A 27762-nucleotide genomic window follows, 5' to 3' on the forward strand; every position below is an offset into this window, starting at 1 on the left:
TAGTCAGCCCTGTACAAATCCCGATATTTAAAAACAAATTTTTACAAAATTGCTTCAACATTGCACCTGCATTTCATGTCTGAAGAATGGAAAGTAGGCCGCCCAGTTTGTCTGTGCTGTTTCCATTTCGCCTTGAAAAGAAAAAGAGAGCTGTGGAATGCTTTTCTTTTTGTTTCCTAGTGGAAAATCACAGCTTCACTGAGCACGTTATCCACCTTCTTTGTTCCTTCACTACTGCCTTTCAGGGGTTTCCAGGGCAGGAGGCAGCCTTGTTTGGAAGACTGGCCAATCATCCTTTAAAAATCTTCCCCTACACTTACCCAAGTATGAAAGCCTGCCTATTTAGGGACCACATGTATTAGTTTCTCAGCAGGCACCTAAGGCATAAGCATGCTTCCCATTTACTGCCTTGAGGGACTTTCATGGAGGTGATTAAAGTTGTCTGCTTTGCAGGTCCACTAATTGGTCAAGGCTTCCTTGCTAAGTTGAAGAATAAAAAGCAAAAATGTCAACACGTTCTAGAGTTATGTGAATGACCTTGTTCTATCTTCGGTACTAATTCCTTTGTAAAGTTCCATTTTACCTCCAAGATAATTTTCTTACCTCTTTTTTTGGATCACTTGATTGTTTCACTTTCTTATGCCTCCTTTACCTAACTTCTTTCTGGAGCATACCTTTTATCATAAAAGAATAATTTTATAGCCTTTGATTGCCGAATTTTTTGCTAAAAAGCTAGGCAAAATACAAATAGTGAAGCTAAATGCAGTATGTCCTGTGCATAGCAGGGCTGTTTTCCATGGGAAATGCTATTATACAAAGCAGATTGGCATTTGCATTCTGTGGATAGAGGACATGAGGAAGAGGGAGACCTATATGATTCCATGATTGCAAGGCTTAGTGTTCAAGATGCAAAGCTAACCATGCTTAAGGGTAAATTTCAGAGTTCTGACTTAACCAGATCTACTCTCAGGCATTTCTGTCTAATTACAACACTTCTCAAGCTGACTCAAGATGGGTATTGTGTTTTATCATTAGGGATAAAGGGTCTGCTTTAAGTGCTAGGACCAAGGATACTCAGACTAAAATTAAGTACGGAATAAAAATGTTACAGCCAACCAAAGCCATTTATAATAATCATATAGATGATTGCATGTAATGGTGCTGTTGATAAATATGAGACAATTCCAGGAGGGCTAGAGAAACCCTGCCAATAATAAACAGGGAGAAAGAGGCTTAACCCAGAACACATACAACTCACAGAGGTAGATCATGAGAATAGTTAGAGAGTAACAGAAAACCTGATAATGAATGGGCAATAATTATTCACTCATCTCATACTGTTTTAACAATGGTGTCTTCAAACCCTCTTTATTTCAGCATGCTTGCTCCAAAGCAGAGCCTCTCTACCTTGGTTCTCTGTTTTGAGTTAGACATTTATTTTTGTAGGATGACCTGTGCTTTGTAATGTATAATGTTTAGTGGCATCGCAGGCCTCTGTCCACTAGATGCCAGTAGCACCCACCCACTCTCTGCTCCCGTTTCTGATAATCAAGTCTCCAGGCATTGTCAAAGTTCCTCATGGGATGCAAATCACCCCACTACAGAAATGATGCTTCTGTCAAAGGTGTTTTTATTATACCCTGAAGCATCAGACTTATTATTTATATCTTTTCAGTTGTATTGAAGGATTCACAGAAAACTTGGGGGAACAAAGATACTGTTGGGTATGTTACATAATAAAATATAAAGATAAAAATAATTAATGATGAGTGAGATTAAAAAAAAAAAGCCAGACAGGCTGAGGGTAACAATTGCATCTAAAGAAGACATTTAGTTTTGGTACTCCAAGGGGATCAATTTTAAAAGAAAATAAATTACCTATTTCTATTAACTGAAAAATGTTTAAATGACATTGCATTTATTTACTTGTTTGTTTAGTGGAGAGAAACCTAGGCTTTGTGCAAGTTTGATAAACTCTGCCACTGAGCTGCATGTCCAGACCTGAATACCAGTTTTACAGGATTGAAATTTTCTCTTTGACCTGGATTTTTATCAGGACAAATGTAGCACTATGGTGTTTTTAATAGCAGTTTTCATTATGAATAAAATTAATATTCTACCTATATTCATTTCTACTCAGAACCCAAGAGATAAAAGAAGGTAGAATAATTATAAGTACTAATTTCATGAAGATGCTTTTGTCAGATATTCAGCTTAATTACATTTACCAGTATGTACAGAAGAAAAGCCATATACATGCAAGGCCTTTCTTTATCTGTCTGTGAAATTCTTGTATCATGACAAAATGGTACTGTCTGCGTGCAAGAGGTTTCTAATTCTTATTTACAAGTGGGTTCAATGACTAAGACCAGACTGTGAAGTTGCCAGTAGATGCTTGGAGAGTTGGCTCTGGTTTACTCATCAGCATTCATGCAGCAGTATACTGTGGGTAGATTCCTTCATGGAATCTGCCCTCAGTGGCTTCTTTTATGGGATCCTATAGGAAGCAATGGCAACCCTAAACAGTCTTTCGATTATGAAGGCAGGATAATTTTTAATGATATTGCTTTAGCACAAAAACAAGTTAATTTTCAAACAATGCATTAGTTTACTCAGCTTGCTTTGATAAAATATTTTTTAAAAACTGAGTAACTTAAGAAACAGAAATCATTTTTTTCAAATGTTTAATATCTGGAAGTTCCATAAAACACCAGACTTCATTCTGCTGGTGTTCCAGGCACTTCCTTCAATCTATCTTGGAAATTAATTGCTCCTATATATTCATTAGTTTTTCTCTCCAGAGAAAATACAGATAGATAGATGATAGATACATGATCAACAGATAGATAGATACATGATAGATAGACAAATAATAGATAAGTAGATAATAAATAGATGATGATAGATGATAGATAGAAAGGGAGAGAGAGAGAGAGAGAGAGAGAGAGAGAGAGAGAGAGAGAGAGAGAGAGAGAGAGAGACTGGAGGGTAAATTGGGATTTTGTAGCCTCTGTTTTACTATTACTCTCTGTCACTGATAAAACCTTTCATCTTCTTCCAATAGTTATTTGCACTTATAGCACATGCTAAGAAATAAAAAGGTGTCAGTGAACAAACAACACAGCTGACTTTGCTCTCCATAACAGAAGAAACGAGGCAGGGGGACTGTCACCAACATGCTGACTTCCAAGGCTGTGTATTTCAGGTTTTGACTGGCCAAAGCTGCTTCCCTTCCTATTCTTAAACTTTTGGATAAGACACCAATACTTTTGAATTGGTCTCCACAAACTTTTGAATACCCCTGGAATACCAATACTTTAAAATGTATAACCACCCACATCTCAGAGATAGAGGATTTATAACTAACTTGAGTCTTGGAGTTTGTGGTAGCAGTTACTCTGCAATGTGGGTTAGGCCTTTAGAGTCCTAAAGACTAGCAATAGTGTTTGAGTACCTCTAAAACTCACCTCTGTTCAAGAGGTATCTTTAAAATATGCTGTGAAATTCTTCTCATTTCTTTAGCACATTGATTTCTAGAGTCTTCATAGTTTGAGCACTAAGAAGCAATTCAATCAGGCCTCCCTGATCTCAAACATCATGATCCTATAGAATGTTAATTTCCCTAAACTTGGAAACAGAAAGAAAACTTTCTTTTAGTTGAGGTGTGGTTTTAATGATTAAATCAGGTGTTACATGCTGGAAACCTACTTCTGTGACTTGCACATAATGGTTGATAGGTGTTTGAGGTCTGAAACTATCAATTCCATTTTTTTTCCTCCCAGGACCATTGATAATTCATCTTTTGAGATTAATACTGTGTTCACAAATATCTTGCTAAAAATTAAAGACATCTTACCTGAGGAGGAAAAGCTACAACACATTGAACATATCTTTAGACTAATTGGCCATTGCAGCTGCACAATTACTTAGAACAGCTGTTTTCTATCTGTGGGTCATGGCCTCTTTGGCAAACCTTTGTCTCCAAAAACATTTACATGGCAATTCATAACAGTAGCAAAATTACAGTCATGCAAAAAGCAATGAAAAATAATTTTATGGTTTGGGATCACCACAACATGAGGAACAGTATTAACGGGTTGCAGCATTAAAAAGCTTGAGAACCACTGACTAGGAGTTTTGTAGAGATATATGCCTTTTATTGAGAGGCTGCAACAGCCACAGTGCTGTCAGACATTAGGAGGTTTTTGGTGATATTATGACTTTACAGAAGCATTAGAATATGTGAGCTGTAGTAGGTCAAATTATTCTCTTAGAGTAAAAGTCTAAAAATGTGTGTCAAAGTATACATACATATATGTATGTACATATTCTTTTATATAAAGACAACTGTATTTTGATTGTTATTCAATGCTGATATTAGTTACAAAAATCAAAATAATATGTAAATTACATATTAATTTATGAAAATAAAATGATGTGACATTTATAACATCAATTCAATCTAACCCAATATGTATTCACAAACAACTATATAAAATTCTTCTCCTGAAGAAATTATTTATTTATTTATTTTTATGACATTTTAAAATTAAATTTGAAACAACCTTGTTTTGCATGTCAACCCCAATTCCCTCACCCACCTCTCTTACCATGACCACCCACAAGCTCCATCCCATTCCTTTTCTGCTCTCCAGGGAGGGTGAAGCCTTCCATGGGGGAATCTTCAAAGTTTGTCATATCATTTGGAGGAAGGCCTTAGTCCTCAACAACGTGTCTAGGCAGAGAGACTATTCCTCTGTGTGGAATGGGCTCACAAAGTCCAAGCACATACTAGGGATAAATGCTGACCTACTACCAGAGGCCCCATAGACTGCCCATTCCTACTAACATAGATGCACATTAAGGGAGACTGGGTCGGTCATATGTTGGTTTCCCAGCTATCAGACTGGGGGCCATGAGCTCCCCTTTGTTCAGCTCAGCTGTTTCTGTGGCTTTCTCCAGCTTGGACTTAACCCCTTTGCTCACCCTCTCTGCAATTGGATTCCAGGAGTTCAGCTCAGTGTTTAGCTGTGAATCTGTGTTTCTACCAGTTACTGGACGAAGCCTCTAAAATGGCATATAAAGTATTCATCAATCTCATTAACAGGGAAAGGCATTTAAAGTAGCCTCTCTGCTATCGCTTAAATTGTTAGTGGGGTCATCCTTCAAGAATTCTGGACATTTCCCTAGTGCCAGATTTCTTCTTAAACCTATAATGGCTCCCTTCATTATGGTGTCTCTTTTCATGCTCTCCTCTATTCTTCCTCTGACTCAATCTTCTTGCTCTCTCTCACATCCTCCTCTCCCCTCCTCTTCTCCCCTTCTCTTTCTTCTAACTCCCTCTCCCCTACCCCCATGCTTGCTATTTGCTCTGGAGATCTTGTCCCTTTCCCCTTCTCAGGGGAAATAATATATGTCTCTCTTAGGGTCCTTGTTTCCTAACTTTTCTGGCTGTGGATTGTAGGCTGGTGATCCTTTGCTCTATGTCTAAAATACATACATGAGTGAGTACATACCATGCTTGTCTTTTTATGACTAGGTTACCTCACTCAGGATGGTTTCTTCTAATTCCAACCTTTTGCCTGCAAATTTCATGATTTCATTGTTTTTTTCCCTGCTGAGTAGTATTCCATTGTGTAAATGTACCACATTTTCTTTATTCATTCTTCAGTTGAGAGGCATTTAGGTTGCTTCCAGGTTCTGGCTATTACAAATAATACGGCTATGAACATAGTTGAACAGATCTCCTTGTTGTGAATCTTTTAGGTATGTGCCTAAGATTGGAATCGTTGGATCTCGAGGTACACTGTTGTTGTCGTTTTGTTTTTTTCTGTGGTTCATTCTATTTGGTGTTCTGTAAGCTTATTGTACTTACATGTCTCTTTCTTAGGTTGGGAAAGTTTTCTTCTATGAGTTGGGTTTCATCACCTTTTTCTATACCTATTATTCTTAGGTTTGGCCTTTTCATGGTATCCCATATTTCCAGAACATTTTGTGTTAGGGATTTGTTGGACTTAAGATTTTCTTTGGTTGATGAATCTGTATCTTCTAGTGTACTTTCAATGCCTGATAGTCTCTCTTCCATCTCTTGTATTCTGTTGTTTATTGTTTATGCTTGCACCTGCAGTTCCTGATCAATCATTTACTCAGTTTTTCTGTTTCCAGCATTCCCTCAGATATTTTTTTTGTCTCTATTTCAGTTTTCAAATTTGGCACTATTTGAATTGTTTCTTGAAAACTTTGGTTTGTCTTTTCTTCCATTTCTATAAAGGACTTTCTCATTTCCTCTTTCAGAGTCTCTGTCATCTTCATGAATTTGTTTTTAGGGTCACTCTCTTCTGTGTCATTTGTGTTTGGAAATTCTGGTCTTGCTGGTGTGGAGTCCCTTGATTCTGGTGGCTTCATATTGATCTTTCTGTTGTTGACTGTGTTCTTATACTGTCATCTATCCACCCCCTACTTCCAGTGCATACTGGTGGGGTCTCTCCCTCTACTGGTGTGTACTGGACCAAGGTTCTCTTCCAGTGGGTGCAAGCAGATCCAGTACACCAATGGCTCTCCTGTTCCAGTGGTTTTGTTATAAGTAGGTTTTCCCGCTGGCCTGGTTCCACTGCTATGCCAGCCCCAAATAACACACAGTGATGCTATATTAAATATAAAGCTGTTGGTCTGTTACTAGCATTTCTTATTGGCTAGCTCTGTCTTAAATTTTAACCCATTCCTATTAATCTAAGTATTTCCACATGGTCTTATCTTACTGGAGAGAGGATCTAAGTTCTATCTTGTTGGTCCTAAACATTGAATCCTCTCCTCCCCTGTCCCCAAAACTCCCTTGTTTCCTAGTCCCACCTATCTTGCTTTCTTATTGGCCTACAGTGCTTTATTCATTAACCAATAAGAAAAACATATTTACAGAATGGTATCTTCCATCAGTGGTGGGACTAGGGCATTTGCAGACTCTGGATGGGACAGGTTACACTGCACTCAGTCCCCTGGCCTCAGGAGGCTCTCAGCAGGGCACTGGAAGCTGGGGTCCTCCAGTGGATGGAGGCAGGACCAGGAAGCTGGCAGACTCTGTACTGACTCTCTTGTGTGTACACAAGTCCAAGGCCTCAGTAGTCTCTGAGCAGGGCCCCAGAAGGCAACGGACATTTTTACTTATTGATGCTCAGATATTTTCTCTTTGAATAAAAAAACATGAGTAGTGGACAGAAGATGGGATCTGTCTGCAAACATTCAAACTTACCAGGAAAAAATAGAACGCATAATTTTGGTTCATGTTAAGGCTGCTGTTGTCCAGACAGGTTAGGAGTTGTTAAAAATGAGTCACTTTTTAAGAGAGTAGAAAACTGCATGTGATATCACTGATGTTGCTGAAGGTAACCAGGTCACTTCTGCATGTGATCAGTAGGGGGAGATGGAGTTTGGGAATGTGTAGCTAAAAGCACTCCTAAATTAAGTTATATGAGACAACTGAGAGAGGAGCAGAGCTTCTCACAGCACTATAGCGTCTATCTTTGGCTCATGCAGGTGGACTTAATTATCCAACTGGGATTTTCTCTTCCTCATTGTTGCAAACCCATGTTAAATGCTGAGCTAAAATACAAGCAAACACACGCACACACACACACACACACACACACACACACACACACACACACACGCTAGTTGTGAAGTATGATATTAGAACCTGCTTTTTTACACCTGGAATTCTTCAAACTAAATGTTTTTATTTTTAAAGTTAGTTACATTTTAATGGTTGTAAATGTGGGTTGGAACAAATGACTATTTCACTTTAGAATACTCACCTCCAGCCCTATCACATGTGCCCTTAGAGCTGTAAGTTCAGTCTTCTATATTCTTGTTATTTCCTTTTAAAAAAACAATAGAAAAGGGCTACACAGCTCTTTTTCATAGGCTCAAAGTAAGGACAAGACTTTTCCATTAAAGAATATTGTTTTTCACATGCCAGGGGTGGTAATTGCATAATTAGATTACAAATTAATATATGAAAGATGTATATTCACAAAAATTCTTCTGATCATGTAATATCTTCAATTATTTCTATGATCTCAAAATTTGAACCTGGCCTCAATTATCATTTTGAGGTTTTTGTACTAGAAACACACACACAGAGAGGCACAAAAAGGTGTATGCTGGACTTGAAAAATAAACTAATTAATAATAGTCAATGATCAAAAGAGACTTAGGGGTGACATAGGGCAAGTTCAGAGTGGCTTAGTAGTGTTTCAAGTGCTTGCCACCATGAAGGCCCCAGAACCACCAGAACTCATGTACCATGTGTCTCTCTGGTACATATTTTCACTGCTTTCCCTGGGGACTCCAGCCTTTCAGTCACCCTGAATCCCTTTATCTCATTGCTTCTGTAGGCTGAGAGGATATTGTGATCAGCAGGGCAGGAAACAAAGTCTCTGAGTCAGTGGACCTGAAAATCTCCATCGTCTTTCACACAGGGTATAAGAGCAGAGAAGGCAGCAGAGTCCTCTGTTTTTAAGATGACCATAAGTGAAATTTCATTTTGACATATTAGTGTTTGTGATTTAAGGGAAAATATAAATGTAGACTCTGACATGTAGACTCATGACAAAGAAACAGAATGTGAACTACCGATTGAATTGTCAGTGAAAACAGTCTAGAGGAAAACTGAAGGAATTCTGAAGGTGCATATAAAGACCTGGGTAGTGAGAGACAAGGCCAACCATGGAGGGCAAAATGAAACTAATTCACTAAGTGGGTGCCAGAGACTAGTGGGAAAGACTGGCAGATTTTGCACATACTTGATGACAGCTCTAAGGGATAGATAAATAATGACATTAAAAGCTCAAAAAAAAAAAAAAAAAAAAAAAAAAAAAAAACAGAAGGCTAGAAATTAACAGAGTATGGTTTTCAGAAAAACAATATTTAAAGATTTTTCATGCAGATGAGGGAAAATGGTTTGTTTTAAAGGGAATTCTAAGATAAAAATGACAGGGACTTTTGGAGAAATAAAGATTTTATAAAAAAGAATTGCATCACACATTCTGAAAACTGGAAAGCAAGACTCTAGTGTTAAATTATTAGAGTATTAGAGTAAATAATAGAGTAAGTTGCAGTCCGATCAGTCTTCACTTAGTTTCTGGAACAAAGAACTACATCTGTGAATTTAACAGTGGTGTTAGGGCCTCTGTGTGGATGCCACTGTTACTGCCTTTGACAGATTTGGAGGTTTTGGCAGTATTGTTTTAATTCTCTGTGTATGTGTATTTTAATTCATGTGAATGTACAAAAAATTGCTACAATGTAGCACACTTTCTTATTATGAAGTAAATAAAGCCCTGTGGCCATTAACCAGTCAAGGAGGGAGGAGGAACACTCAGCAGGTGGTTCCATCCTTCTAAGTGAAAGAAAAATCACCAAATGATTTTCTAATCAGAGCATTATCAAAGGAATATTATCAAAGTTGGGCATCACAGAGATGTAGGTTTATTTTTGTGTTTATCAATAAAGCATTTGTACCAGAATATGGTGACATAGGTGTGACAGAAATAAAATGAACTTGTTTACCTAGGAACTGAGGTACCACTATGTGGAGAATAATAGTTTAGCACAGGAAATTAAATTTGTACTTTCTGATTTGAGGCCTTTTGAAACCCCCAACTTATGACTTATACACAGCCAGACTGAAGCTTCTCTTATGTAAATGCAATTTTTAAGGATAAAAGCTATCTTGTTTTCTTCTTTTTCCTTTAGTTTATTTTAAATAAATATTTCATTGGAACAGTGGTTTTTACAACTGTAAAGAGAAAAGGGCAAAGGAAATATTCTGACATTTAAGAATTCCCAATGCAAAACTTTTGATACCATATAAGTGGAATAATGTCTCACGTTAAATGTGTAATATTATTATATAAAATTTAGGATTTCTCATCAGCACAAGTATGCTCAGCTCTCTAGTGATCCTTTTTGCATCATTTACCCTCTTTAGATTCTTACAAATCAGCATCTTTCTTTTAAAAAAATCAATATTTATTATTATACAGGCAGAATACATTCCTTTCAAGAATCAGGGAAAGCACACAAAGATGAAAAAATAGAGAAAGCTATAGTTTACCATCCACTGACAAACACTATTTATACTTTTTATACTTTACTTACAAATTTGTTTTTTTATATATAATCATATTTCACGTGTGCGTGTGTGGGCACACACACGCGCGCGCGCGCACACACACACACACACACACACACACACACACACACACGCACATGGGTTAGATTTTGTATATTTAAATGCAATGAATGTATTTCAGTTATTAGCAAAAATGTATAATGGAGGTCATTCTAAGTACAGGATGGCATGAAAATAGGAATTGAGTAAGTGAATATCTTTGCTGACCTACATGATAACATTGGTAGGTATTTCATGAATTATTACATGATTGTTTTAGAAAGCTGTGTGTGTTATAACTTGGGATTTAATTTTTTTCTAATTTATGCTTGATGGTCTTTTCCTCCTTTGTCAACCTAGAAATTTCCTCTCATCTATTGAATCTTAGTTCTATTTGATATTGTTTCCCTGACATCTTTTCTGGGCTGTAGTGGGCAGAAGTGACATTTTTCATTGGATAACCCTCTGTTACTTAGTCTCACTATCCTATGCAGTTGTCCTTTACATTATTTTCTTATTGTTTGAATACTTAGTCTAGGGATGGGAACGCAATGCTCACCACATTGTATAACTGAATGAATTAATGAATGGATGAACAGCAGGAAGATATATAAACAAGATGTCTGTCTTTATGAAAATTATATTTTCGTGATTACATTGATTGAGAGAGGGTTACTTTGCAAATATCAGATGAAGCAATTCCCCACCTGATGTTGTTTAAGATTTAAAAGAAAGGTGGCAGGATAGCTATGTTCTGGAAGTGTTCTCAGGAGCTTACAAAAATGACCACTGTGACTCAGTGCAGCCAAAGTCTACTGACAAGTGCATACTTGTGACAGGGAAGTATGTGTACAACACAGGATGTCATCCAGCTAGAATTAAGTTCCATGGCTGCTTCCAGATAGCTTTGTGACCTTAGCAAATTACTCACCCTGAAGACTCAAGTTTGTGGATCAGTAAGATTAGGCAGTTAGTTCAGGTAATCCCTAAAGTGAGTTCCTGTCCTCATTTTACATGGGGAAGGATACTGTAATGCAACAGATTAAGATTTTAATTACTGACCTTAAATGATTATAATTGAAAAATAAAAGGAATTAAGATGAGTGGTGATTTTTCTGCTTGTCAAAAGTATAAATTATATGTAAACACATGGTTATTGATACAAGAACACACAAATTTAGGATGTTTTGGGCTTTTATATTGTAGCCATTTTTATTAGCTTTCAGTAATTTTAATAGAAAAGTCTCTCAGTTATTATTTTGTGATTAGGTAATGAGATTTTATTTTGCATTCACCTTCATTACTATCAATGAAGGAACAAAATGGGGTTAAAATCTGTAGATTCTACTTGCAGGTGGAGATTCACAGGGATCTCAGTCCAGCACGTCAGCTTAGCATTGTTTTCTTCCTTCCAGAAGTGACAAGAAAGTGAACTATGCACAAGGTGTTCCAGGTTCACAAAAGCAGAGGTACTACAGTGGGGAACTCTGAGCAGGAGAGGCTGGGAGTAGTTGGGAAAAGAAAAATCCTTAGAGGCAGAAGAGCTGACCACTCCTGGTAGGCACGAATGTAGTAACAAGGGGTAAGAACAATTTGTGGATTGTTCCTTTTGAATTACTTAAAAAGACACAAGATAGTCATGAAAGCTGACCCTGGAGGACTATGAAATTATTACCCTTGTTTCTGAGTGTCTTCTCTGACTATGAGCCGAATATGACTAACTCCTAAATTTTGCTGTTAAAGGATATTGTGTTGCTGTTTCCTGTTTGTCGTAAAATATTTCTGACATAAATTAATCTGAAACAGGTCCTGCTATAGCCAAATGTCTTGAGAGCATCACTAAGCCCATTCCATGAAGATGAGAACACAAGCTCGGTGCAGACAAGCTGGCTTAGCACAACTGAGTGAATTCACGAAACAGCTTGAATAAAAGCTCTGTTTGAACAGTTTATCCCTATTGGCTTGGAGAGATCCATTGACTGTCATATGTATGATTTTGAATATTTTATATAAGCATAAATGTACATATGAAGGAAAACAAGAAAAATAGTAACTGCTATTTCCAACTCATAGCCAAAGGCCTCTTTGAAGCATTTTCTACTGTTATCTATGAAAGCCAGATTCAGATATCTGTGGGTCTCAAAAGAAGGAACAAAGAATAACACACTAATGACTAGAGAGATGTAGGTACAGGTGAGCAAGAGATATGTTAAACCTGAACTTCTTTGAGGAACCTGTTTTAGATAGGGGGTCTATTGCTGTGAAGGGACACCATGACCATGGACACTCATAAATTTGATTGGGGTGGCTTAAATTTTCAGAGGTTTAATTGAATATCATCATGGAAAAGCATAGATGCATCCAGGCAGAAATGTTGTTGGAGAAGGAGGTGAGAGTTCTACATTTTGATCCACAGGCAACAGGAAGTGAACTACCTGCCACAATTAGAGTAGCTTGAACATAGGAGACCTCAAAACCCATCCTCACAGTGACACACTTCCCCCTAAAAGGCCACACCTGTTGCAACAAAGCCATACCTCCTGCTATTGCCACTTCCTTTTAGGACCATTTTCTTTCAAACCACCACAGGACCTGATAATTTTTTTTTTTTTTTTGGTTTGTTTGTTTTATTTAAAGCCTCCTGTGGTATCTTCTGCATAAAATTACAAAGTTTCTATAAATTGCCCCTGACTCTGTATGTATGCTCTCTCTCTCTCTTTCTCTCTCTCACACATACACACGTGTACAAGCATGCATGCATAATCTAAGAAATAACTCTTTTGTTCCATTTTGTCAAATGATAACTTTCATTTGCCTTCAAGTCTAACTAGTAAAGGTAAATTCTTACCTAAGTTACAGTCTAAATTTCTGAGTAGGAAGACTAAATTGTCTACTACCATCTCTAAAGCTACATTATTAAAAAGAAATGAAAATGGAAGAGGGAGAAAGGACTTTCAGAATCAATATTTTTCATTTGGTGATAGCCATAGGTGTAGAGTATCACATTTACCTGTAGCTGTATTTAGTTTAATTCTATGGCCCTAAATCTCATGAAAACCATGTTATAAATTCAAGAAATTAAATTCTTCATGGATTGATTTCTGTAGAGCTCAGAAAAATGTGTTCTCAAAATACACAGAATAGCATAATGTTTCTGTTTTCACAACTGCAGAGAATTGCTGTGTCCTGCTACATTTTCTCCTGAAAAATGCAACAATTAAAATACAAAGATATTCTAGTAAGCATGTATTACCCAAGATGTTACAGCAATTGATCACAAGACATTCTGGGAAATGGGTAGAGCACTCAGAAAGACAAAAGAAGACAGTAATCAGAGATTCATACAAATGAACAACTGTTATTAAAATAAACAATTAAGCTGATACAAAACAGGAGGTACTCATTTTAAATGAGGTACTCATGGGTAAGTGGCTGTATAGTGCTAAGCCAAGTTATATGTTCCCATATGAGAGGTAGAGGGTAGCTGTGATAGACCGAATAACAGCCTCTCAAATTTGTACACATCCTTTTCCTGGAAACCTATGGACATGTAACTATTTGGTAAAATTAATTTTGTAAATGTTACTGTGTAATAGGTCTTAAAAAGGAATTCTGGATTGAGCAGGTGAACCAAATGAAACCATGGATATTTTTATAATGAAAGAGGCAATAGGGTCAATAGTAGGGAATGTGATAACGGAACCAAGAAGTTGGAGTAACACAAAGAATGGTCCATGAGACCCTGAATAAAGATGCTCTTGAGAGGATTTTCCAGAAAGCAAGAACACATCAATCTCTATTCAGTGTTTTCAAAAGTCAAGGCCAATATCTTGATTTAGCCCAGTGAAACTAAATTGACACTCTGATCTCCAAGGACACTAAGAAAATAACTGTATATTGTGTAAGCAGCTATGACTGCTAGACTCCTTTTACAGATCCCATGGGAAACTTAGATACTAAAAGCAAGAGAGTACCATAGTTAAGAGAACATACTGCTCTTTGGTTCTCATCAACTATGGTAGACAGCTCACAGTCCCTTGGAACTCAATCTCCAGAGGAATCAGTTGTGTGGTCCCTGGGCAACTGCATCCTTGTGCTTTACCCCTAAACAGATAGACACACATACACATTTACTTAAAAGTAAAATATAATCTTTTAAAAACACATGGGAATGGGATTTAGGGATGCAACCTTGATTTTCAGTGCTTGAAACAAGGTAGCAACTAGAATCAGGAATAAGGGCTCAATCAGTTCATGATTTTAACACTTCCTGACTATATGTACACTGAAAGCTACTTTCACACATAACTTTCAGAAGGAGCTCACAAGGTCAAGATAGATTAATAGCAACTTTACCAGTCCAGAGGCTCTAGTATTTAGCTAGATTTGCTGAAGCCTTGTACACTAAGGTAAGAATTAGTTCTGGAGATTAGAGCAGACAAAATGTTACTTAGGGGAAAGCAATCTTTGAGTAACAGAGGTTTTAGAGACTATGTAGGACACAATTCCTTCATGGACTTCCATATCATAACATTAAGAGTATGATCTTCCACTCTGGCCTTTTACCTCAACTGTAAATCCCTAATTGTTAAATTGTTTCAAAAATAGGTTGTAAAAAGTTCAAGATAATTTTCACAAATAACAGAGAAATTGTGGTTAAAAGGTTTATTGTTGAGATTAGAAGATCTTGAATTTAACGTTGCATTATACATTTTACCTATCAATAAATATGTTTCACTTTCTGATTGAGAAAGCATAGTATTAGATGTTGTGTGTTCATTTTTCTTCACCTCCACCCACTTAGGGTTATGGGTTTCTATTCTTATTTTGGTCAAAGATCCCTTTAATAAATGAAATCTGTAAATCTGATACTATGAAAATACACATGAATATTTCATATAAAATTCAGAAGTGATCACATATTTATATATCTTCGGAATGCAAGGAGTACTAAGATTCTAGATGTAAATTACTATTCTGTACTTGATTCTCTAACAGATGGTTTGATTTCAAATAACTGACTTCTGGATGACAGATACTGTCGGAGAGAAAACAAATGTTTCTGCTCTGTGACTTTCCAACAGAGCAGATTTGATGATCATTTAACATTATTGAATTCTCTCAACTATTAAGCTGGGATAATGATATCCTCTTCACAAAATACAGCAAGGCATTGTTTAGAAGTTTTATAAATCTAGAGGCATTGGGCATAGTCTTAGTTAAAAATGAAAACAATTGCAACTGGTAGATATCCTCTACTGCTAATTTCTATTTAAACATTTTCTTCAAAATATATGCTTTCCTATTTTATTGTAAAACAATTTATACATACTTATGTGCCACATGATAACACAATACATGTAGACAAAGTGTAGTGATCTTGTCAGCAATCAGTATCCCTGTCTTCTTTTCATACTTGTGATTTCTCTGTATTTGGATCTCCTGACCTCTCTGCAGTTCTTTGTAAAAAAAAAAAATATATATATATATATCAGACTTGTGGATCTTGTAATTGCTCTCCCATGCTGCAAAGCACCTCCATTTTTAGGTCAAGGGGTTTAGCTTTCACAGATGTTTAACAGCATGCATTATTTCTTTCTGTGCTTGACTTATTTTACTTAACACATTGTCTTCAAGTGCCATCTATTGTGTCACAAAGACAGGATTTTATTTTATATAATATTTTTGTTTTTTTTTCACTTTTATTTTACATATTGATCCCAGTTCCCTTCCTCCCTCCCTTCCTCCATCCTTCCCTTCCTCTTTCCCTCTCTCTCCACCTCGCATGCACCCCGACCACCCTACCCTCCCATCCCTCCCCCACTCCACAGGTAGGGTGATGCCCTCTGAGAGGGGTCATCTAAATCTGTCAAGTTATTTGAAGTAGGGACTAAGACTTCTCTCCTGTCTCTAGGATAAGGCAGTATCCCTCCATGGGCGATGTGCCCACAAAGTCCTTTTGTGCACCAGGAATACATCCTGGCTCCACTGTCTGAGGTCCCTTAGACTGCTCAGTCCTTCTGGCTGAGACCCATGTTCAAGGGGTCTGAGTCAGTCCTATGCTGGAACCCCAGGTATCAGTCTGGGGGCCCATTAGCTCCTCCTTGTTCAGGTCAGCTGTCTCTATGTGTTTCTGCAGCATGGTCTTGTCCTCACTCACTGCATCTGGATTCTAGTTCAGCTCAGTGTTTAGTTGTGAGTGTTTGCATCTGTTTCCAATAGGTACTAGATGAGGGCTCCATGGTGGTGGATAAGTTAGTCATCATCAATCTCATTATCGGGGAAGGGAATTTATGGTAGCCTTTCCACTGTTGCTCAAATTGTTAGTTGGAGTAGTCTTGTAGGTCTCTGGACATTTTTAAGTTTCAGTTTTCTCTTCAATCCTATAATGGCTCCCTCTTTTATGTTCTCTCTCTCTCTCTCTTTTTCTCTCTCTTTCTCCCTCTCTTTCTCTTTTCTGTTTTCTATTCCTACCCTGACTCAATCTTCTTAGTCCCACATGTTTTCTTCTCCTTCCCTTCTCTTCTAGTTCCCTCTCCACTCACTACCACCCCCACTCCCCATGTGCTCTGGAGAACTTGTCCCTTTCCCCTTCTGTGAGGGACCTTATATGAAACTCTTAGAATCCACCTTGTATCCTAGTTCCTCTGGCAGTGTGAATTATAGGCTGGTGATCCTTTGCTCTATGTCTAAAATCCATATATGAGCGAGTACAAACCATGTCCCTCTTTTTGTGACTGGGTTACCTCATTCAGGATGGTTTCTTCAAGTTCCATCCACTTACCTGCAAATTTCAAGATTCCATTTTTTTTTTTTTTTTTATTCAGCAGAGTAGTGTAAGGAGTAAGGCTTTTCTGCCCGCCGCTGGTCTTGTCCTTCCACCGCGCCAGCCCCAAATACAGACTCTGTATTTGATATAATGTTGTTCGCTAGTTACTTGTTTCTTATCTGCTAGCTCTCTCTTCACTTTAGCCTCAGGCAGACTATTTGGACAAGGGTAAAAGGCAGCTATGATTCTTCACCAGAGTACTACAAGGTCAGTCTCTAGTTACTTGTGAAGCACTGAGTGGGTATGCATGTGACAATAATTAGAGAGGAAGAATCTGTATTCTTCCAGGCTAATGTTTAAAATGGGGGAAATGGGTCAAATAAACAAAGGACTCCAAGAAAATTTTCTAAATAGTGCAGACTTTATGGATCCATCAAAAAAAAAAAAAAAAAAAAAAAAGAGGTTGTGTTTAAAGACTGTGATTAAATATAGCATTGTGAGGAAACATGTAGATCTATGATGATGAGCATCAGATTGAATGCAGAATATAACAGTTTTGCCATGAGCACAACAATTAATGAGCAAAGGAGGATAATAGGATATCTGGAAAGAAATGAAGGCAGCAGATATGCACAAGGCAGGATTTTGAAAAGGTTGTGATATAATCTAAATTTTGTCTCCAATGTTATGACCACAGTGTTGAATTATGCAAAGCAGAGCACAGTGAATCCCAAGGAACCCATTAGGTTACTACTTCAGTGGTTAATATGGTGAAAAGGTGAGTATGTTGAAGTGACAGCAACGAGTGTGGCCATATTATATGTATATTTTGAAAATAAGATGAATAGTTCCAGCACCAGTATATATGGGGTTTACAGAAAGAATGAGTCTAGTATGGTTCCAAAGATTTGGGCCAGAAGAACAAGAAAGTAATTGCTTTTCTAGAGATAAGAAAGAGTAAATGAAGACCAGGGTTAAGAAGAAAAAACAGGATTTAATGCTGACCATACTAATGAGAAAAGAATTGTACATCTTTGTAGAGATAACAATCTAGCTTGTTCTTCAGTTAACAGACGTTACATATTAATGCCAACTTTGTGGAAGTATTTTTATAGGCATGCATTGGTGTATTAATTGGAGATCATGATAAAATAAATAGTGAGAAAATTTTGGTTTGTTTGTTTTTTGTTTTGTTTTTCAGAAAAGAGGTCTATGTTAAGAGCTATGCTAGACTGTAGGGTTTTGAGGGTAGAGTCCAAGTCTCAGTTTGTTTTTCTTTATAATTTAAAAATTTATTGACTATCAGCCGGGCATTGGTGGCACATGCTTTAATCCCAGTACTCAGGAGGCAGAGGCAGGCAGTTGTCTGTGAGTTCAAAACCAGTCTGGTATACAGAGCGAGTTCCAGGACAGGCTAAAGCAATACAGATAAAAACTGTCTAAAAAAAACCCAATAAATAAATAAATAAATAAATAAATAAAAATTGTTGACTCTCAATCAGTACTCAATCAATTGAATATGTGACTAACTAGTGATGACAAGTTAAGTGATCATAATAGTTACTATTTATTGAATCCCAATTGTGTGACCAATACTACTTTAAGTGTTTAATATACGGGCCCTCATTGAATTCCCACAAATACCTTATTGATAATGACAATTGTTGGGACAAAATTATGCTGAGTATAAATGAAATGCTTAAGGGTTCAGACAGTCAATTAGCCTCACTCAATTTGTGATTTTAGCCAACACTTTACATTGCAAGGGTGAGTGTGGGTATCCAGCAGTTAAAACTTTGCAGGCCGAGAAAAGAACAAATGTTGACTGACAGGCCAATGGGAACCATGCATATTCTAGAAAACTTAAAAGACACAAAATAATGGAACAATCGATTGCCTTCCAACAGAGTGGTGTTCCTATGGTAATTTAAGTGCTAGGAGTATTTACTACTCACAGACTCTAACATCTGAGAGATAAGACAACATTTAGAACAGCAGTTTGGAGGCATGAAAGTAGAGGGGTAAGTTCACAAGTCCACTCAATATTGACTAATGGAAAGTGACAAAATGTACTGAAAATATATGTTGTGGTATTAAAAACATTGGAATTAGAAAAGAATGTACAAAGTATGTGTTTATGGTCTAGGGATTTGTACTAAATAGCTGACATTTATTTGTTGTGTACTTTAAGATAGCCAGGCAGTGCAAAAGAGTCTGCACTTTTACCAGAATTGAATAGAATCTGATATCTATTTTTAAAAGATGTAAAACTTGAAGTAGAAAGAAACTAAACTGACTTTGGAGGTCAGTATACATTTAAGAAGCTACAGCAAATTAAAGAACCAAGAACACTCCTAAGAGCTTTGTTAGACAAACCCCTTTCCTAAATCACTTCTCTCCTCTCCCCTGTTCTCTGCTTCCCCTTCTTCTATTTCCCCTCATCCTCCTCTTCCCCCTCCTTCCTTCCCTCCCAATTTTCTCTTTGCTTTATATAAAGACAAATGTGAAATTAAAAACTCTGTGCAACCGCCCTAAACCAGGTTTCTCTCCAGCTCTGCACTGCCTTTTATCACAGTTTAAGACAGCAGATGGCTCTCTTGCGTTTTCTTTCACTTATCTCTATCTGTAAACAGCCAAGCAGCCTTTGGGAGATGGAAGAGGCAAATGCTAGGGTTGAGCTAAAAGACCTTGATTACCCTATCGTGCTTTAAGCTCCCTTGAAATACAAAGCCACTTCAAATAGAGAGGACTGCTGTAGTTTCTATAAATTTCACTGTGTGAATAGACCCCGAGATTCTCCAGATTCTCCAGTCTCTGCTCCAGGCACTTCGACAGGCATCTGTACTGAAAAATAGAGCAAGCAGGGTACTTCTCCTGTATCCAAGAGCTGAAAAGCTTCGATCTCGAGGTGTGTTATTACTGTCATTGGAAGCTGTGATGATTAATGATTAATTTCCTTTCCGTCTGAAAGAAAGGAAGAAGGAAGAAAGGAGAGAGGGAGGGGAGAGGAGAAGAGAGAGTGAGAGAGTGAGAGAGAGCACTTTTAAGAGAGGAGCTTTTTATTATTATTTTTTTTATTTAATTTATTATTTTACATGTCGATTCCAGTTCCCTCTCCCTCCCTCCCTTTTATCCTCTCTGCCCTCTCACTTGCACCCTGACCACCCTCCCCTCCCATCCCCGCACAGTTCCATATGTAGGACCCAGATGCAGATGGAGAGGACAAGACTAGGTTGCAGAAACACATAGAGACAGCTGACCTGAACAAGGTGGAGTTAACGGCCCCCAGACTGATAGCTGGGAATCCAGCATGGGACTGACTCAGGACCCCCTGAATATGGGTCTCAGCCTGAAGGACTGAGCAGTCTAAGGGACCTGAGACAATGGAACCAGGATGTATCCCTGGTGCACAAAAGGACCTTGTGAACACATTCCCCATGAAGAGAGGAGCTTTTTAGAGACTGGTACAGACTACTACAGTTCTCTTGAGCTTGGTCAGGGTTCCTGTCCGTGGTACTGAAAGGCAAACTCTCTGGAGCTTGTGGAAAGGTAGGAGACTGGCTGACCTAGGAAGCACCAAATCTACATTCCCTGGGGAATGCTCTGTTCTAAGATTTAGGTGAAATCAATTCAGCCTTAGAAAGAAAGCAATTAACATAGCTGCAATGACAAGAAGCTTAATCCCATTCAACGTAATAAACCAACAAGGAAGGTTGGTGGAGTTGTAGCCAACTCTCTGAGAAAAAAGATACCACTACAAGAACCTTTAGGTAAATCTGTTTGTTTGTTTTGTTTTTAAATCATGAAGTCAATCAAAAATTCCAAAGCAGAACTTTTCAAATGTCCAAATGGCTTCTTTACAGTAACAACTTTCAGCAGCTCCCCCCCCCCCCGCCACAGAAATTTAGGTAAAGTAAAGCAATACTTCTATCTTCATTTTACCAGCATTGTTCATCTCTCTGTAGACCATCTTCTCTCTTTATGAGGCATAACACTGTTTTACAAATACAGTCAAAATAAATTCTTATTTTTCCCCCTCAGTTCTCCCCTTTAAACTCATGGGTGACAAAGCAATTCAAATTTCTTACAAAGCATCTCTAAAATATTGCTCTTCATAATTGTGGCACTTGTATATGTAACAGCCAAGTGATAGAAATAAGCTTTAGGCATGCCTCTTAATAATAAAGCAAAACAAAACAAAACAAAAACAAAACTATATCATCCTAAACATGATATTGCCTTCACCGGGTCCAAATCTCTGCATTCCCATTACAGCAAATGTTCCTACCCACAGCAGCATACAAGGGAAGGCTAGGGGTAAATTGTGGAGAGCAAAAGTCAGATTCCCTGGAATACATCCCAGGCTGCACTTCCCTCATTCGCCTGTTGGTGAGACTTAGTAGTTTTGTAGTACTCTCTGACAACTCCCCAGACCAAAAGAAGGAGGAGGAGGAGGAAGCATAAAGAAGCAATTTTGTTCAAAACTGCTTCAGACAATGCATGCATTCTGCACGTTTTCTTTCCAGCTCTCAAGTAGTTCCCAGAGATCTGTATAGGCCAGCCAATGAGTGCTGAAACAGTTTTCCTCTGTGTTTGCACTGGATGCAGAGAAGATCTTTGCATTCCTTCTTCCTTACCTTCCTAAGATGATGGGCAACACAAAGGGTGCTGGGGGAGGGGATCCAACTCTAGTGCTTGGATCTGTCACTGGAATTCATCCTGGAGACTACGACCACCAACTGTCCAAATCCTGAAGACCTTCTCCCCAGCCTTCTCTTTTCCAACTGCCTTTCCTTTCTTGTCACTTTCTATGATTAATAGTCTGAAACAGAATGCTGTCAGGTCACAGGCAGGGTACCGAAGGGAGGAGATATCAACTGTTATGTTTGGATTTCAGTTCAGCTCATGTGGCTTTGCTCTCTGGCAGTGCTGTCCATGCAGACAAACCAAAGGAAGGCAGCTCTTGGTGGAATGCCCTCAGACAGGCTGCTTCTTGTTATCCTGAATGCCACTCAGGATAACAGCATTTCTCCACCCCATGCTAATCTTTGTGCTAAGAGTTCTTCAGCATTCTTCCTGGCATTCGTCCTAATCCAGCCACTAGGAAGGACCACTATGGCAGCTGAAAGTTCCTCTTCCACCCTCTGGGGAACAGAGCTGGAAGCTATTTCCTCCGTTCTACTCCAGCACAGATTATTTGTCTCCTCTCCTCTGGCCCTTCCTTTTGCTCATTGTTGCTGGTTCAAAATTATAAACCTAACCTTCACAGCAACAAGAGGCAGAGTATGACAAGTTTGGGTGACTAGATTAAAAGTGGAGGTGCTTCCTTCTCCAGGGCTTACTCTCCTCTTCCCTTCCCCGAGAGGCGGGGATGCTTTGGTGCTGGAGGGATTAATCAGAGAGCAGAAACCATCTCACCCTTCAACTGCTGCTGAGAGTTTTCTGTGGACTCTACAAGCCCTAGCCAATCTGTGGCAGCCTCGGAAACATGCGAGTTTCATCTGAACCAAAAGCGCACCGATATTCTTTCAATTCCACATCCTCAGGCTCAACGTCTTGGTATCCCACCTCTTGCAATTCAATTTACCTTTCTCTTTTTATTATTATTTTAAACCATTGCTTCATATAGTTTTTATTTATTTTCTTTCTGAAGACACATCGGAGGGAAACCACATAGTTGGGAGGGGATTAGTGGGTAAGAATGGAGCGCTTTGATTAGAGAGCTCAGGGGAGAAGATTGCTCTCTCCAGATGCTGATTTCCAAAGCACTTGACAATCACAGGCAGAAGCCGAGAGCAGACGGCTGTGGCCGCACCTGCCCGAGGGCAGCTCGAGCTGGGCACTGAGACCTGCCCATCACGCCCAGAGACCCACAAATGTGCTGAGCCACTGCGGGGACCTGTCGTCCTCCCCTCCATCCTGTGTCCAGGAAGGAAGCCCTCCGATCTGCCAAGATCTCACCCGGGAGGTGGGCAGGGCAAGAAAGCTCGGCTAGTGGTGGTGGCGACCCCGAGAGGGCTCCAGCGACAGGAGGTGACCTACAGCCACAGCCCTCTGGATTCCGAAGCAGCCGAGACCTCCAGTCCCCCGGGTTGGCCTTGCTGTGTCCCAGGAGAATCTACGCGCCTAGCCCAAGCTCAACAGACTGGGCGATGGGTCCTAGTGGGCACTGAGCACCCTCACCTCTGTCCCTGGCCCCTCCAGACCGCCCCTCCCTCCGCTTCCCTCGGGGCGAGCAGCTGTCTGCACCGCCCCTTTCCTCTCCAGTGCCCCAGGCTCCCCTTGCTTCTGTCCCTCCCTCCCTGGGACCCATTCCCTGGGCCACCATGGCCGCGGCCATCGCCAGCGGCTTGATCCGCCAGAAGCGGCAGGCGCGGGAGCAGCACTGGGACCGGCCCTCTGCCAGCAGGAGGCGGAGCAGCCCCAGCAAGAACCGCGGGCTTTGCAATGGCAACCTGGTGGATATCTTCTCCAAAGTGCGCATCTTCGGCCTCAAGAAGCGCAGGTTACGGCGCCAAGGTCTGTGTGGGTTACTGTGGGGAGGTGCGCCTCAGATGGGATGGCTGTTATTTCACTGCCTGGATAGAACCGCTTAGGATTCCCCGTGCTCCTTCCTTCCATCATGTTTCTGTCCACCCTTCTCTAAACCTCTGATCTCCCTCCAGCGCGCCAGAGCGCCTTCCCGGGGTAGCTGTGAATCTACCAGTAGGTTGCTCCCAGGCAACCTGTAGCCAGTCACTGGGAACTCAGCCCGCCCAGAGCCCTGAAATTGGCCATCTCCTGGCTGGCTCTTGCTTTCTGATTCTCCTGCAAGCTGGACTCTAGAAATTCTGTTTGCACTCTTTCTCCAGACGCTGGGGCTCCCCAGAGCACAATATCCTCTCTGGAATGCAAGAAGCTGCTCTTCCACAGTGCCTCTGGTCACGCGCATTGTCCCCGGAGTCAGATAGGCGATGTCAGGAATTGGTGTGTGATCTGCTTCACATGGTCTCTTTAGTCCCCTGAAAATCCTTTGGTTCACATCCCTAGGTGAAAGAGCCCCTCAGCTGGGTTTGAGAAAGAAGTGAGCAAAGGCAGCATGTGAACTATGGGTTACCTCAGTAGAGACTTAGCAGAAAGCTGGTTAGTAAGGGATGCTGAACCCACTGCCACCCCCCCCCAGACCTTCATTCAAAATTTGGATGGGTAAAGGGTCATCCTCAGAATGAATCATACTGTGCCTGTTGGGGAAGTATGCATTCTTGTTTTGCCTGCTTTAACTGATACGCAAGAAAATTATATGAAGTGCAGACAGTTACTACACAAAGATGTCCAGAACAGAACCTTTACTATGTGTGATATTAATTGCTATTATATTTTGAGAAACAGCTAGTGCCCCTCATTGCCTTCTGTTGCCTGTAACATGCCAGTCTTTACTCAGGAGATGGAGCCCAGCCATCTGCCCCCTTTCCACACCCAGTTACAAAGGCTGTTTTAGGATCATGTGGGGTGTTATGAGGGCAACATGGAGATTGCTTACTCTACCTAACCAAGCGGGCAGGAAACAGAACATATTTACATTAATGGTTGTCTGTGTTTGCCCAGTATAATACATTCTCCCAGCACAGCTGTGTTTGCTTTCAGTGTCCTGTTGTTCTAGAGACAAGAAAGAACAGCATTGGAAAAGCCTGAGTTCCTGTGTGGATTTGTGTGTGTCCACACCTTTATCAGTCCATGATCAAAACTTTTTATGCTTTTTTAGGCTAATGTTAAATATGTAAAGGGTCAACAGTTGATTGTGGTAAAAATAAATTGCAGATAACTGGCTGTTTGCTGCCATCAATATGAAAAGAACACACATAAGATGCAGCCTACACATTCTAAGAGAAATGAAGTTGTATACATGTAACAGGAGAAACTTCCTTATGGAGACAATGGGACAAGGAGTTTTCAGAGCAGAGTGGCAGCTATGAAGAATAATTAGTTGGTCATGGATACTTTACACAGGAACCGAATCCAGGGTACCTTTAAGTTCAGTGTTCTGGTCACTGTTCACACCAGTGCCCATTATTACCAGTGTCTGCTTCTCACTTTTCCAGGTAGATCATCCTTTGGAACACAGCTTTCAGAACAGAGAGCTCTAAACATGCCATCTAGTTAAATTGCAATGGATATATTCTCTCCTGAGTAAGATTATCTTAGTACAAACACTGCTGAACAGAGCTAAAAAAACCTACAATGTACATTCTTGAAATATGTAACAATTAGACAATTTTATAAATACAGTCAATAGGTCTTATGTGTGATGAGAGGGGCTTACTTGACTAGATGAATTTTAACATAAAAATCTAATAGTTTTCTAGTTTATATTCTCTAATAGTCAATTTCTCTGTTTTCAATGTTGACTGTTTGTTTAATATTCATAAGTCTGAGTGCATGTGTGTGTGCACACGCACACACACACACACACACACACACACACACACACACACACACACCTCAATGATCTGCAAGAAAATATATTTGGGGCCATGTTGTCACCTTGTTTTTGCTATGAGAGTATAAGAAAAAAACAATATTAATTTAGATAAAATATTTTCTTCTGTCTCATAACCTAAGAAATATGTTCTTTAGTGAAGAAAACCATAGCTACAGCTATTGAACAACAGATAGAAATGAATCTATAAGTATTATTTTAAACAAAAGAAACATCAAATTATATATATGTATATATATAAAATGACTATGATTAAATGTAGTTCATGTCATTAATTTATTGCTTAAATACTACTTGGGGAAATATATACATATGTAGGCATATATTTATGCCTTTACCTATTCTTAACATGGAAATTGCTTCCCAGGAAACTTAAAATCTGATATCTGAAAGGCCTAACCTTTAAGTTTCACATGCTCTGAAGACTTGAACATCAGTAATCTGACAAATGAGTATTGAAAGTTTACAATGTAATAAGCCCTGCTACAGGTCTTACATATTCTCATTGATAACTAGGAGATTTTACTCAAGTAGAGCTCACACACACACAGGCTACACAGTTGTTGCACATAGGGAAAATGAATGGACAAGAAATACACCCAGAGTTCTAGATGCCAGTAGAATAGAGAAGAATGCAGGATGAGAAGGGAGGCTAGCTGAGAGCTGAGTCTAGTGAAGGAGGATGGTGCTCATATGTAAACCTCCACATGAAGCACTGACTGCTAATGAGGGTATAGAGAGGCACAAGAGCCAGTAAAAGAAGAAGAAGAAGAAGAAGAAGAAGAAGAAGAAGAAGAAGAAGAAGAAGAAGAAGAAGAAGAAGAAGAAGAAGAAGAAGAAGAAGACAAAGCTGTGTAGGGAAAACCATTAGTCAACAGGGAGAAACCAAAAAGACATAGAAACTCGAAACATACCCTTAAGTAGAATATGATCACTTCTTTTAAACAGGGTAAGACAATAGCTCTACATTTTGTGTTTGTCAGGATTTTAAGCTTTAATATTTTTTTTTTTTAAGATGCTTGTCGTAACACACAACTTTAATGACAAAACTTGGGCGGGTGTGTATATGTGTGTGTGGGGAGAAAGGTCAAGTGTTCAAGGCCAACCCTAACTACATGAAATCTCTCAAAAGCAAAAATCAAAAACCCAACACTTTATTAAGTAGTAATTTATGTATTGTCAAATGCATTAAGCTCCAAGACTCTCATTGTGTGCTTTGATTTGCTCCTGAATAGTCTGCAGATGGCTGTGGAATGGTTGGTGCTGTCTGCGACTGTTCCACCTTTCCAGGTTTCTCTTCTTTTGCTCTTTCTCCATCCCTTCCCCTCCTTTGACTTTAAACGGAAGTTATAATCCTGAAAATTAGCCACTTGTATGTGGTTCTTATATATGTATATGTATATATTTCTGTATGCATGTCTGTGCGTGCATGCATGTGAGCTGTGTGTGTGTGGTCACTTTCCTCTGTGCCTGAATCTTCTCTCTACTTGTAGACATGCATGGTAAAATTAATCTTATTCTTGAAAGAGTGAGGAACTACCTTCTGGGAAGTTTTTACTCACTACATGCTGTTAAAAGAACCCTCAGTGGTATTTTATCATTGTTCATTGTTGTGTGTACCTGATAATAATTACTTACTACACACCTTCAGTTTACTGTGCTTAAGAAGAAAAGTCCATTTTCTTCAATTCTCAAATCTCGATAGAATGTTACCTAGGTCCTGGGTGCAAATCTCCATCATTTAACTCGAAGGAAACATGGGATGCCAAAAGGTCCTAACTAAAGAAAGGTCCCTGAACCTCAGTGTTCTAACTAGATCATACTAAAATCAAAGCTCCTTTCAAATCTTCATGTTTTTTCTTCTTGCCCTTATATGCATGAAGAATATGTCCCTTCTAAATGGGTTTTTAGTGAGTTGTTGACAAGAAATCAAGGATACCAATTACTTCATTTTCATACCTACACAACACAGGAGAGCACATTAAAATATTAGCTAACTTTATAAAAGAAATATTCAGGAAACAAACAGTTGGCAAATAGTTTTACCATTTGGAATTTTTACAGAAAAAGTAAACCAGAAAATGAAGGTGATGATCTTATTCTAAAAGCATTACACTTTCACTTTTAAATGTTAAAATAAGCAAGAATTTGTTTGTATATAGGATAATAGCCTTTCAAAAATCTCTGTGAGGTCTATGTAGTTGTTTCTTTTAGGTTATTTTTTTATTTGCACTTTTACCTAGGATCACAGAAGCTATTGAACTATGCACAGTGCGTGTGGATTTGCTAACAACACTTCTGGCCTAAAATAAATTTCAGGATAATCTAGAAATTTAGAAATTAAAAACA

The 27762-nt window shown here is 39.0% G+C and overlaps 1 protein-coding gene across 2 annotated transcripts in view; it reads left to right on the forward strand.

The window, feature by feature from the left end:
- Window positions 1-27762, forward strand: part of Fgf14 (fibroblast growth factor 14) — a 488049-nt gene that overhangs the window by 296331 nt on the left and 163956 nt on the right. Inside the window, exon 1 of one of the 2 annotated variants that reach the window (XM_051195186.1) lies at window positions 22597-23456. The exons of the other annotated variant lie outside the window; for it this stretch is intronic. Within the exon in view, the coding sequence (XP_051051143.1) occupies window positions 23264-23456 (193 nt within the window). The 5' untranslated portion in view covers window positions 22597-23263. Of the gene's footprint in view, window positions 1-22596; window positions 23457-27762 lie in introns of those variants that run through there. 2 annotated transcript variants of the gene reach the window in all.

Source organism: Phodopus roborovskii, unplaced genomic scaffold, assembly GCF_943737965.1.
Source record: "Phodopus roborovskii unplaced genomic scaffold, PHOROB, whole genome shotgun sequence".
Lineage (NCBI taxonomy): Eukaryota > Metazoa > Chordata > Mammalia > Rodentia > Cricetidae > Phodopus > Phodopus roborovskii.